This window comes from Dermacentor albipictus, chromosome 2, assembly GCF_038994185.2.
Source record: "Dermacentor albipictus isolate Rhodes 1998 colony chromosome 2, USDA_Dalb.pri_finalv2, whole genome shotgun sequence".
In the NCBI taxonomy this organism is placed as follows: Eukaryota; Metazoa; Arthropoda; class Arachnida; order Ixodida; family Ixodidae; genus Dermacentor; species Dermacentor albipictus.
In genome coordinates this window covers 169,813,820-169,827,085 of record NC_091822.1, presented here as the reverse complement: position 1 = coordinate 169,827,085, position 13,266 = coordinate 169,813,820, and the positions used below count along the sequence as shown (strand labels likewise).

Sequence of the window (13,266 nt, the reverse complement as noted above, 5' to 3'; positions counted from 1 at the left end):
GTTACTTTCATGCTTCAATGCATAAAAAAGCGTTTAGTTATATAACTACGTGGAACAGTGCATTTTTACACCGAGTTTGATGGCGCATATCTTTCTTTCTTTCTTTATTGATTTATTTATCTTCAAACTAGTGTCTTTCTGGAAATTAATTCCAAGTAGATACGCCTTACATGCTCACCGGCTAAAATTCGCGAATTGCAATATATACGGTTAAGTAATTATTTATTAAGTTTTTCAGTTTCTTTTTATCGAATACGTGTTTCGGTTTCTCGTGAAGGTAATGTCGGCCTCTGAATAATCCAGCTTAAGGATAAGAACTATGTTACCTACGAAAGGTGATCTTCACCAATTCCAGAAAATTCAATTAATAACCCCGTGCAATGATGAGTGCAATATGCAGTCTAAGGGCTCATCGTTGCTACTTACCAAATCTATTGCGTTGTTCTGGGTTCTACGTTCAGCTACGCTGTCACGTAGAACCCGCTTGCGCAGTGTCCGAGTGGTGGCGCCACGTGCGTGGATGCATTTCTGCGAAATTTCGCAGCCGCCGCTCGCCCGTATACATACTCAGAGTGAGGCAGCCCCTTTCCAACGGAAGCGTTGGAAAGAGAGCGAAAGAAAGAAAAACAGAAGAGGCGAAGTTCTGTTATAGCTTCATGACCTTCACACATTTGCATGTAAGCAGTCTGCCTCCACCGTAAATTAATAATCGTCATTCTACGCTTCCGTCGCTGCAATATCCTACTGAGAAACTGCGGCGACGTCCCTTTGCCGTGATATCAGTTAAGGGCCCATCAGGCTGACATGCGACGCGTCAGTCGCGCGTCTAAATCTCCGTAGTTCAAAGCTTGTCGCATTATTCTGGTTGCTTTGATAGGAGCGCACATGCTAATACACAGCTCATAGTAACTGCGCAGCATTTGTAGTTGAGCAAAATAATCCCTCCTCCATTGGCAATGCCGATGATTCTGTTGCCAGTTCCGCGGCATCTGCAAGCAGGAAACACGTCAGTTTTGTTGTGAGCAGAGACGCTGTAAGCAATAAGAGGGGAAAAAACTAATACCTGGTGAGGGTGCTTTTCTATTACTGCCCTATCTTCTGGGGGCATCACTGATTAAGGCAACGTTTGCTGAGAGGGCTAGTGAGTTTTCGATGAATGATGGCTACATGGGATTGAAACGTGACGGTGATGTCCACAACTGCGTTTTGATTAGACGCCGATAAACTTTCCCATATGACCCTCGGGGAACCGTAAGTCTCGGTGAGTTTCGATGAGAACACTAGTCCTTTCAATCCCGTCTTCATTCTTTTATCTCCTTGGGAATTTTCTGAAAATCTTTTCTGAAAATTACTCAAACGTGATGTCGTAACGGCACTCTCGGCCATGCCATAAAGCAGCTGCCAAGAACTAAGTTTTCTCGCCGAATGTAACCACCTCTAAGCCAAGCCAATGCCCTCTTGAGAAAGAAACAAAAAATGGCTGTGGCTTAGGTAAGGTTAAGCCCAGGATGCGAAGCATACTAGCCTTTATTTTAGTTGTTGAACCACTGTTTAGCCTGGTGAACTGCTGTTGCTTGGCTATATTTGGTTCGGCTAGACGAAGAAACAACTCATGCATTACTTCTTCGCCATCAAGAGTGGAACGCGACAGCGTTCCCGTCGACCCGCCAAGGGGTGTAAGACAATGGGCTACAGGGCAGCGACTACGCGCCCCGCATTGGACGCGGTGAGCGTCGAGCAAAGGAGCGTTCGGCGCGGCAACGAAATGTGCGCCTGAGCAAGAGACGCACGCCTTAGAAACAGCGCGTTTCTAAGGCAACACCGCATTCACTAGAGGCGCTTTTGTACCGCTTTGAAGCGTTGTACTCGTGGCTCAGTGGTAGCGTCTCCGTCCCACACTCCGGAGACCCTGGTTCGATTCCCACCCAGCCCGTCTTGCAAGAGTTGAGCCAAAGCCACTTCTCCTCTGTCGTGACGTCACGGTGTCACGTGATTTCATGGTCACCGCCGCGCCTGAGGAGCTGGGTTGAGCCCTCGTAACATGCTTCGCATAAAAAAAGGTGCAGTAACAGCACCATCAGCGACATCGTGCCCACATTTTCATCGCGCGCAACCGATCTTCAGCAACGGGCGAATGACTCCTTTTGTCTCCGCCCTGCTGTGATGTTGCATACTTTCCACATAGCCTTCGTACACTCCTCTAAAAAAGATGACCATCTATGGCCCTGGCTCGTTCGTCTCAAGATGTTGCATGTGGAGGAACGTAGTAAAAAATAAAAATAAAGTGGCAGAGTTTCAAATGGGCAAACCCTAGGAAGATCAATTAGCACACTGCTCCGCAGATGAAATAACTGTCGTCTCTGAAAGGACTCGGGTCTGCGCCATACGCCAGGCTGCAGTACGGGCGATGAATTCCTTAGACTCGCGTCCTCTGTGGGATGCACACGCGGTAAGCCCGCTGAAAAGGTCGGACGTCTCGTATCTGCATAATTTCCACGTGTACCCGAATGAGAAAAGAATGTGCCAGGGGAGTGTCACCAGCAATTTTTTTTTCCGCCGTCACTGCGCATTATGGGTGTCGTATACTCCTCTCATGTGTATGCAAACGTTACTCCCTCTATCTCGCATGGCCGCGTACAATTGCGAGCCTGGCGAGCACCAGGATTACGTTTATAGCTGTGGCTGCGCGAGATATATATGCATATAAACGTGACAGGTGATCTGTTAGAAAATACAGAGCGAACACGCAAGAAAACAAGAACACAGAGGCGCAACGGCACGATGTCCGACGTTAGAGCAAGAGCGATGAAAATCAAACAGCTAGGCACTTTCTCAAAGAGACAATTTAATCAAGCAAGGTTTTGCGACAAATTACACTCGAAGGTGCAAAGAATCAGGGAAAAAGAGAGTCTCATTTCTTTTCGGTTCTGGCTACCACTATCTCTGTTTACCTTGATTCTGGACTCGTGCAAGTGTCCGGCGCAAGTGCACGCGACCCATTTCCTTTCTCCCTCACTCTCTCTCTCGAGGGTTTACTCGACCATGCGCTAAGTTCAAAAGAAGCAATTTTCGCACACTGCTTTTCGAGCCTATAATCGCTCTCACGCAGGGAAAGGGAGCCCGCCGGCGTGTGCTCGCTGTATCGAGTTCAGCTGCACAAAGGGCAGTATAGGTGCCCTCGCAGTAGAAGGATGCGTACGTATGTATGTAGAGGCGAAGCTAAATCTTCTTGAGTGTGAGTGAGTGAAAAACTTTATCAGCTCTAGATTCGCTGGTCTTCTGCGGTCTTCAGATGGAATCGTCCATCTTCTAACACAACGGTCGGTTGCCCTTAGTCCAGGGCTCCGCTGGATGCTGCTGCCAGTTGTGCTCGCCGAATCAGACCTTCTTGGTCGACCTGGCGATCGCTGGAGAGCACTCCCTCCCATTGTTCCGCACTCGGGTTTGGTATAACGGGTGCCACGTCTATCTTCTGGCATGCCCACGTTATGTGATACAGCGTGGGTGTTTCGTGGCACCAGGGGCATTTGTCATTGTATTGTGTCGGATAAATTTTGCTGAGTACGTGTAGGTTCGGGTAAGAGCCCGTTTGTAGCTGCCTCCACGCGACAGAGTCCTCTCTGCTAAGGGAGCTGTGCGGTGGTGGATACCGCTTTCTGCAGCCCTTGTAGTAATTTAGTACAGCCGAATAGTCTTGGGGTACAGGTTCGGTCTCCTCGAGGTCGCCTACGTGGGATGCTCGGTAATAAGTGTGCCCTCGAGCTATCCTGTCCGCCTCTTGGTTCCCTGCGACTCCCATGTGTCCCGGCGTCCATACTATTGTATGCCTAATTGGTTCTTCTTTTGTTTGTCGTTGTGTTATGTGGTCTCCGGAGCGGAGTATGCGGAGCGCTCCGTGCCCTATTCTGCCGCGTAGGTAGTTGCGGCACGCTGTTTGCGAGTCTGTAAGGATTGTTAAAGACCGTTTAGAACGATATCCCTCCGCTGCCGCTAGAGCGACGGCCGCTTCTTCAGCCTCGATTATCGTACAGCCTTGTAGTGATGCGCTGGTGATCTCGCGTAGGTTCGAATCAATCACCGTTGCTACCGCGTTGCTGTTGCTCTGCCCCGCTGCTCTGGCGTATGTGGCTGCGTCCACATATACCGTCGTTTCTTGGGGTGCTAGTGTTTTTTGTAGGTATTCAGCCCTCGCTTCTCTGCGTGCTTTGTGGAGGTTGGGATCCATGTTCCGGGGTATGGGTGCTACTTTTAGAGTGTTGCGATACTCGTCCGGAATTGTTTCGGTCCTCTGGATCTCTTGCAGTTGATTGGCGCAGCCTAGTTTCTTCAGGAGCTCCCTGCCAGATGGGGTCTGCTGTAGTCTGCGTTGTTGGGAGACTAGTTGCGCCTCTTTCAATTCGTCGAATGCGTTGTGTAGTCCTAAGGCTAGGAGCTTTTCGGTTGAGGTGTTCTGGGGAAGGTGGAGTGCGGTTTTGTAGGCTTTGCGTAGAATCGCGTCCGCCTGTTGTACCTCACTCTTGATGGGATTGTAGTATGGGAGGCTGTATGCCACTCGGCTGACAACCAAGCTTGTGACCAGCTTGAGTGTGTCCTCCTCTCGCATGCCGTGGCGTCTGTGTGAGATGCGCTTGATCATGCGGGCCACTTGTAGGGTGGATGCCTTGAGTAGGGCGAGGGTGTGGGTGCAGCGTTGGTTTGACTGTATCCACATCCCCAGGATTCTGATGAGCGTCTTTTCCGGTATCGGCTTGCCCTCGAGGTAGACGTTGAGCTTTAACTCGTCGCTGGTGGGGACTGTGCGGTTTTGCTTTCCTCTCCAAACTCTCAGGAGCTCGGACTTCTCAGTGGAGCAGGCTAGCCCTCTTGCTCTGACGTAGTCCTCTACGCAGGTGGCTGCCTCTTGTAACTTCTCTTCTTTCTGTCTGAGCGAGCCTGTGTTAACCCAGATGGTGATGTCGTCGGCATACATGGCATGGTGTATGCCGTCGATTTCTTTTAACTGTTTTGCCAAGCCAATCATTGCTATGTTGAAAAGCGTGGGGGAGATGACCGACCCTTGAGGCGTCCCTTTGTTTGGAGTAAGGAACTTCTCTGATCGGAGCCCTCCGAGGCCAATCGTTGCCGTTCTGTTTGAAAGGAAGGCTTTGACGTAGCCGTAGACTCTCCTCCCGCAGTTCAGGTCGTTCATGCCCGTGAGGATGGCTTCGTGGCTTACATTGTCAAAAGCCCCCTTGATATCCAATGCCATTATTATATTCTCCCCGCTTCTGGGGACGTTCCCGAGTACTTCTTCTTTGATTTGAAGCAGTACGTCTTGGGTCGATAATTTTGCTCTGAATCCAAACATGCTGTGGGGATACAGTTCCTTGTCCTCCATGTACTGTTGTAGTCTCAGCGTCACCACTCGTTCGTACAGTTTTCCCAGGCAAGATGTGAGCGAGATCGGTCTGAGGTTCTCAATTTGCAGTTTCTTGCCCGGTTTAGGAATCATCACTACCTCCGCATGCTTCCACTCCTCGGGGACGGTCTCAGCTTCCCAGTGTTTGTTGAGAAAGTCGGTAAATTCTGCGACTAACTCTTCACTAAGGTTGCGGATGAGTGCGTTATTTATCTTGTCTGCACCCGTGGCCGTGTTTCTGGTTGTGTTTCGAATCGCTGCGTAGACCTCTTCTCGCGTGATGGGTCTGTCCAGGTTAACGTTTTCTCTTCCTCGGTAGCGCTCTGCGTAAGCTGCTGGGTTTGTGTCCCCGAAGCATTTAACGCGCACCTTCTCCAGGAGTTCGGAGTCTGGTCCCTCGTACTGGTGGATGAACCGGTAGATGGTTTTGTTGTTTTCTGCCTTGGTCTTGGTCGGATCTATGAGAGCCTTGAGGATATGCCACGTCCTCGCTGTGTTCAAAGTTCCGTTGAGGGAGTCGCTGAATTGCTGCCAATTTTGCCTTGCCAATTGCGCAGCGTACTCCTCTGCTTTCGCTGTGACTTCTGCGATCTTTATCTTTAGCTTCCTGTTGTATTTTTGCTTCTTCCACCTCTTGGTGAGCCCGCGTCTAGCTTCCCACAGCTTGAGCAGTCTGGCGTCTACCTCGGGCGTCTGCGTCGTTCGCGTGATTTCTTTGGTGTACTTGCGCTGTGTTTCAATGAGAATTTTCCCCCACTCTTCTATCGATTGGATCCCGTTCTCGGCGAGATTCCTATCGCATGCCTCTCGAAAAGCGCTCCAGTCCGTAATTTTTGCCGATCCCAGCTGACGCCTTAGCTTGTCCGAAGTTACTTGTGTCTTGAGTATGTAGTGGTCACTACCTAGGTTCTCTAACAGGTTCTCCCACACTGCTTGCTCCGCTCCTCGTATGAACGTGAGGTCGGGGCAGGTGTCGGTGCTAACGCTGTTTCCGATTCTGGTTGGAGTGTCTGGGTCTGTGAGTAGGTTGCAGTCGCTGTTCTCTGCTGCCTCCGCTAGCGTTTTGCCTTTTGGGTTTGCTGTTTGGTATCCCCAGCTTTTGTCCATGGCGTTAAAGTCTCCTAGGATGATTAGCGTGCTGTCTTTCGCTAGTTTGCGTGCGCCATGGAAAAGCTCGTAGAATTTGGCCTTCCTCTGTTTCGGAGGGCTGTATGCATTTACAATAAATATACTGCCCCTCTTTCTTTTCTTCTTGGGTATAATTTCTACAATCACGTGCTCTACGTCGGTGTCGGCTATCCTGTCGTGGCTTATGGCGATGAGTGCCTTGCTGACTAGGGTAGCCGTTCTTCCTTTCTCTTGAGTCTCGTAACACGTGTATCCGGCGAGTGTTGGTGTCGTGCCCGTCTCTTGAAGCGATATGATGTCAGGCGGTGCTTGTTGCGTGTGAATGTATTGTTGGAGGAGGCCCTGCTTCTTACGGTAGCCTCTGCAGTTCCATTGCCATATATCTAAGCTTTCTTGCTTGCTTAAAGTTGTACTGGCCATGTTTAAGCCTCGGTGTTGTTTGCGGATGTGTCGGCGAGGGATGCCAGCGCGGGGCGGTGGTAGGCCTTCTCTCTAATGTTCTCGGTAAACTTCTGCTTGCGGATGCTGCTCCGGAGCTCTGTGACTTGTAATTGCACTTGCTGCATTTGTTGCTGCTGTTGCTGCATCATCTGCTGCATCATTTGCTGAATCTCTGCTTTAAACGTGGCGAAATCCTCGTTGCCTGCTTGCCATGGGGCTTGGGTTTGTACGGTCTGTGGCTGCGCAGGGCTGTTCGACCTAAGGTCTCGCACTGCCTTCGTTAGCTCTGCTATTTGGCGTTCTAGCTCTTTCTGCTTAGCGCGTGATAGCTCTAATTCACGTCTCAGCGCTATTTTCTCCGCGTCCTCCTGTCTAGGCTGTTCGCGGTGGCTGTTTGTGTTGTTCTTTTCGTTAGCTATCCCACCCGAGTGCGGAGCAAACCAAGGGTTTTCGGCTCCCCAGCTCACCTTGACGCCGCCGCTCTTTCGGGTAGGCTCCTTCTTCGTCTTCTTCTTCTGCTGCTGCTGCTGCTGCAGCTGGCCTGCTCCCTTAATGGCCAGGGGCGGCAGGGGCGGGAAGGACCGTGACCGGCTCCGTGAACGGCTCCGCGACGCCCGGGATCTCGAACGGCTCCGCGAAGTCTCCTCCTCCGAGCTGAACCATCGCGGCTTCTTGCCGCGGTCGTCCCGGCTGCGACGTCTGCTCCCGCGTCCGCCGCCGTTGTTGTCGCCGTTGGCCTTGCCTCGCAGGTCCCTGGCTTTCTTTAGTCGGTCTTGGCACTCCCGCGATCCGGTAGTGTGGTTGCCTCCGCAGATCAGGCATCTGGGGGTACACTGGTGATCCTTTGGTGGGTTCTGCATCCCGCACTGTTTGCAAGCCTTGGCGTCCGGTGTGGGGCACACGTCGGAGCGGTGACCTTGTTGGCAGCAAACGTAGCAGATTTGTCTTGTGGGCCGGTACGGGTAGCACTTGTACTCGGCTCCACAGTAGATGACGTGTTTCGGTGTGATCGGTCCGTCAAAGGTGATGACGGCCGTCTTGGTCTTGCCTAATCTTCGGGCGCTGTGAATGGTGACACCCTGTGTGCGCGTCCACAAGTCGGCTTTCAGTTCCTCCGGTGTCGCGCCGGGGTCCACTCCGTGTATCACGCCACGCCGGGTGTTTTCCGGTGCGGCCACGTAAGCGTTCACGTCATATGAGCGTCCCTCGAGCGTGAGGCTAGTGATGCGCCTCGCGAGCTGGGCGGCCTCCTCGTTCGGCGTGCTCACGATTATTATGTTGGACCCTGTGCGGAGCCTCGTGATCAGGTCTCTTCCTTCGAACTTGTTGCTGCATGCCGCGGCTACGGCCCGGGCCACTTGAAATTGCTGGAGCGACTTGACTACGAGTCCCTTCGGTCGCAAAATAATCTTGAAATCGTCCCTGGGGAGCGGGGGCAGCCTCTGCCTAGACTGCCGCTGCGCTCGTTTCCCGTCTTTTTTCAGCGCGCCGGAAGCTGGCGCGCCAGCTGTCGGCGGTGGGGCCGGGGAATTCCCGGCGCTGCCGGCGTTCCGTCCGTTCTTCCTTTGTCGATTCTTTTGGCGTTTGGTCATAACCAATTCCCAATTTGCTTCGTCTTCTTTGTGAGTGTCTTGCTGCTCCTGCATGGTGGAGTCCTCGATCTCCCCGTCCGCCGAATTCTCGGAGTCGGAGGCGCCGAGGTGGTCGTCGTCCATCTCTTGTGCTTCTAGCAAGTTCTGGGCTAGTCTACTCGTCGATGGCTCAACATTAGGATATTTCGTGGAGCGGGAGTCGGGTCCAGGCTGCATCGCTATCGCTGAGCGGGCCTGGCTGCCCGCAAACGCCCGTAGTCGTGCTAAACCTCGGTAGGCTTAGCGGCGAGCGTTTCCCGTCAAAGTCCGGTAATTTGCCAAAAATGATCCTACCGTCTTGAAATCGGTGTCCGGCTGATCCAGCTTGTTAGCTCTCTCAGATCCAACCCAAAAGTTGGCGGCCCGGTGGGTCGAGATAGTCCGTGAGGGTAGGAATCTACGAAGCCCATGCGACGAACGTCCGCACTGCTCCGCTTCTTCTTCTTCCTCCCTAAATCTTCTTGAGAACGTTTCTCGAGAAAACGCACCTCGCTTCCGACGCTGTAACCGCACATCACGAGCTTTTGCAAATGAAAAGGAAACTGTGGAAAGAAGACTTAAGGCGAGAGTTGCCTGGTCTTAGAAAGGCGGCGGAAGTTATTGCAGCAAACAGACAGGCCCTCCTTTTTTATCTTCTTGCCTCGCCCGCCTCCTCTAAAATAGCAACGCCATGCCGACGTGAACTAGAAACACGTTGGCATGCTTTCGCACGTTTTCTGCTCTTACAAAGTTTCCCGGCTGGTTGCAGAAGCGAAGTAGAGCCACAATTCATGACGGTTTGCAATGGCGCAAATCAACCTACTGTGAGCGCGGAGTGTGCACTGCATTGTATATCCATGTACGTAATCACCATCATCACCTTTCATCTGATAAGATGAAAGAAAACTTTCAAAAGAATGCGTTTTGTCGGCCCTGTCTCTCAGATGAACGTTTTAGCTTAATAAATGAGTAGAAAAACAAAGAAGTGGAAATGGGGAAATCAAACGCGGACGCGAAGCATGCTTACTCATTTTGCTTCAAGACATTACGTTACTTAGTTGGAGGCTACAGCCGCCAGGAACATGCTGCGTTTAACATGATCTACTGTAGCGGTGACAGATAGGAAACAATAATAAAGTCCACTCAAAAGGAGGACAAATAGCCTTACGAAGTTCTGGACACCCTGACATCCACCCACTCACAGCTATGCAGTGGGCTTTTTAGACCCTTTAATAACTGAGCTGCAGGTTATACACGATGCGATAGAAAACCTTGTCAACTTGCCTAATATCAACGGAGACCACATATACACTCACAGCCTCGGCGCAGTTCCTCATCTCAAACAAGTAACGAAAACGTTACGTATTTGTGAGCAGATGCACAAAATTAACAATTATAAACGTGCGAACATTACTGTCCACTGGGTGCAGGCACGTGGTCATGATCAGAAGAATGAGCTCGTGGACCAGATTGTTCCCTCTTTCTCGACACCCGTAACTCCACCCTTTCCCTTCCTCCGGACCCCCGCTCTGTTTTCAGTACCAGAAAAATCCATCCACCGGCGTCCACGCGCTAGGATAAATGTGCGGAGGAAGCCACGTGGTATTTTTATCCGTTGTAGCCTTCTTGTCGGGGCACAATGATGGAGGTTGAGGCATGACGGTGTGTGCTCCTGCACGAGCTGCTCCGTCGGTCTCGTGCCGTGGCAGAGGCGTCATGTGTGCAGGTCCGCGTTTGTCTCCGTGTTTTGTGCCTCCGTAGTAGGTAGACCGTGATCCAATCGCATCTCTGCTCCCTTCCCCACAATCGTTCTCTGGTGCAACCATTCTCTCTCCGAAGATTTCAGGGCGTGGCTGCACTTGCACCAACCGTCACTTCCACTTGGGGTCACCCATACGAAGACATTGTCCAGTGGAAGAAGTGCGCTGCTTCGGCGTCTGCAGCGGATGACCTCCTTCTACATTGGACGTGTCCTGGGACAATTACGATTGGCGAAAGTTTGCTTAAATGTGCGAAATTGAACAGTGATCAAGCTGAGGAATATGAAAGAGGGATTATGGACAACACATTTTATAAATCAGTATTGCAGTATCTCTATGAAGTGGGCCTTCATGCTTATATTTAGTTCCATATTGACGTTGTGCCAAGTGGCAACCCAAGCGAAAGAAATATACATATTTGTAACTACGGTTTACTGTGTTCGTTTCTCTGTAATATTCTTTTTCAATAAGTCTTATTATCGAGTGCAGGTCTACCTCTCACCATGTTTTTGTGACCCGTACTTCAATCTACTCTACCTAATTTTAATTCAATAACAATTATCCCAGTCTTTAAGTTCTACTAAGCCAGGAGCAACCTGCTATTCAATGTGTTGCGAGAATCTTGTGCGCGAGGACAGCGCCATTGTGGGGTCTCTGTTGAAAGAAGAGTTCACATACGCGCTAGAAGTGATCAACAGGGGGGGGGGGGGGAAGGTATTCCGTAAATGTCCACCTACTGGGCCTGTCCATCTGCCCTGCTGCTGAAGTGATGATTGGCAGGGGGCTCCTGTCTCTTCCTCACGCGTACCGCAGCTTAACCAATCCTAACTTCAGCATCCGATGAAATGGACCGGTACTGAATAATAAATTGTGAGGGTTGTACAGAATACCGCTCTTAACTATATTGGAATGCTGTGAATAATAATAGCTCAAGAACGACCTTTTCGTTCGCGGCGAAAAACACCAGCAGACATTTTCCGGCTCAATATTCAAACATAAATCCAAAAACCGAATTCCACCATCCTTTGGCAATTCATACTTGAGTGATAAACCAAACGCATTTTCTTGGAAAATTTCCATCACACACACACGCACGTACGCACATGTGCACGCGCACATACATGGGCACGCACGTACACGCACATGCACACACACACAGGCACATGTACACGCACATACACGTGCAAACAAGCACGCACACACAAACACGTACGCATGCGTGCAACCTCTCCCATACATCCCACCAACTCAGTTCCGAAAGCAGCAGCCTCACTTCAGCAACTTGTTTTTGACCTCGGCCAAGTGTAAGTCAAGTTTCATATTAAACTGCAGCCCTTAGGCGCCCGTTCCTGCGTTGAGCGTCGGCGTGTCTCGGCGTTCCTCGTAACCGAGTGAACGAGCACCGCGAAGGATGAAAGAACGAACGCGGAGCACAGCGGGAGATGGAAGACGGTGATAGCGAAGAGAGCGCGAAGGGAAAGTGCAGGAGGGGAGTGTGGTGAAATGGTGAGGAGAAAGACAGTGCCGCGCGAGACTATGAGATGGATGGATGGATGGAAAGACTTTATTGAGGTACATCGGAACATGCACTAGCACGTAGCGGGCCACTCCCACGTCGGGACAGAAAGGCTTAGCCTCTCCGCCACGTCGCGGACCCATTGGACGGCGTATAGTTGGGCTTAAAACTCGCGACTGCGTAGGGCAGCCTCCCACTTGGACGACGTGTCTTCGTCGCTCCGCAACGCGAGGCGCCGTCAAAGCTCGTGTTCTGAGTTGTCAAAGACTGAGCAAAGCGCGCAAGTGTTTGACGTTTGAGTGGCGCCATAGTATTAGGGCGCAGCTCTTGGGCGCCTGTTCCTGGGTTGAGGGTGAAAGGAAAGCATGTATACAGCGGCACTCAAAATTCGCATTGAGGAGTATCGTAATCGTCGGACTTCTTTTACTTCTTTTTTTTTCGTCGTTTCATTCCTTCTTGTCTCTCTTTGCTCTCTGTCGCTCTCCTTTATTTTCAAGCTTCTCGCTCGAACTTCTACTTGTCTAAGTTTTCCTCGTAAAACGCTATATTTGTTTGCGTTCTCCCACGTTTCTTTTTCTTACTGATTGACGTTTTGATCGAATCCCAATATGAGGTAGGCATAGCCAATCATTTCATCAGCGAAAAGCCTTTAACGCGTGCTGCATCATTCTCATTACATCTCACACACAGCAGTTTAGTTTACGTCGTCGTTTTCTCCTTCGACCCAAGCCTCACCGCTCATCAAACTAAGTAAATAAAAGCGGCTAATGTACATGCCGTTCTCTTCACCTTGCGTATTGGCAACAATGCTGGCTCGCGCGAATGGTGGCCCGGTGCCACAAACTCTCTAGGCAGCGAGTTGCATGCTTGTGCCACACCATCGACCAGCTCATCGAATGCGAAAGCCACACAAAGAACAGATGTCACCGGACAATTTATGGATCCGCGCACTAAACACCTATATGCAAGCTGACAAACGCTTTCAGCTGTGGCAGGGCTTTCGTCAAGGCGATCCACCGCATATATTCTGCATGTCCCCATGCGTGTGCGTATGCGCACGTGTATGACTAAGTAACTTCTTGGTTATGCAAAAAAGAGATGAGGCGTGCAGTGGACAACACGAACGCCGACTATCAACTGAAGGGAGACTGACGTTCAGTGCTTTTTTCAGTTGATAGTCGGCGTTCGTGTTGTCCACTTCTCTACTCTTGTGTCCTGGCTGCACGTCTCACCTCCTTTTTTGGCATAATGAATCCTTACCAACTAGCTCAGCTTTCTGTCGTTCTCACTTCTTCATATAATGCTGATACAATGTTCCAGAAATACATATTTCGATACCCAGTCCCGCTCACTTCACTCTTTGAATTTTCCAGTTCCTATATATGGTTCCTACTCGCCTGCTTCCTGCGATCG

At 50.8% G+C, this 13,266-nt stretch overlaps 1 protein-coding gene across 1 annotated transcript in view; it reads right to left on the bottom strand.

The window, feature by feature from the left end:
• Positions 1–9,026, bottom strand: part of LOC139055798 (uncharacterized) — a 29,269-nt gene extending 20,243 nt beyond the window's left edge. Inside the window, exon 1 of the mRNA XM_070533350.1 lies at positions 7,435–9,026. Coding sequence (XP_070389451.1) covers positions 7,435–8,775 — 1,341 coding nt within the window. The 5' untranslated portion in view covers positions 8,776–9,026. The remainder of the gene's footprint in view (positions 1–7,434) is intronic.
• Positions 9,027–13,266: the final 4,240 nt, after the last annotated feature.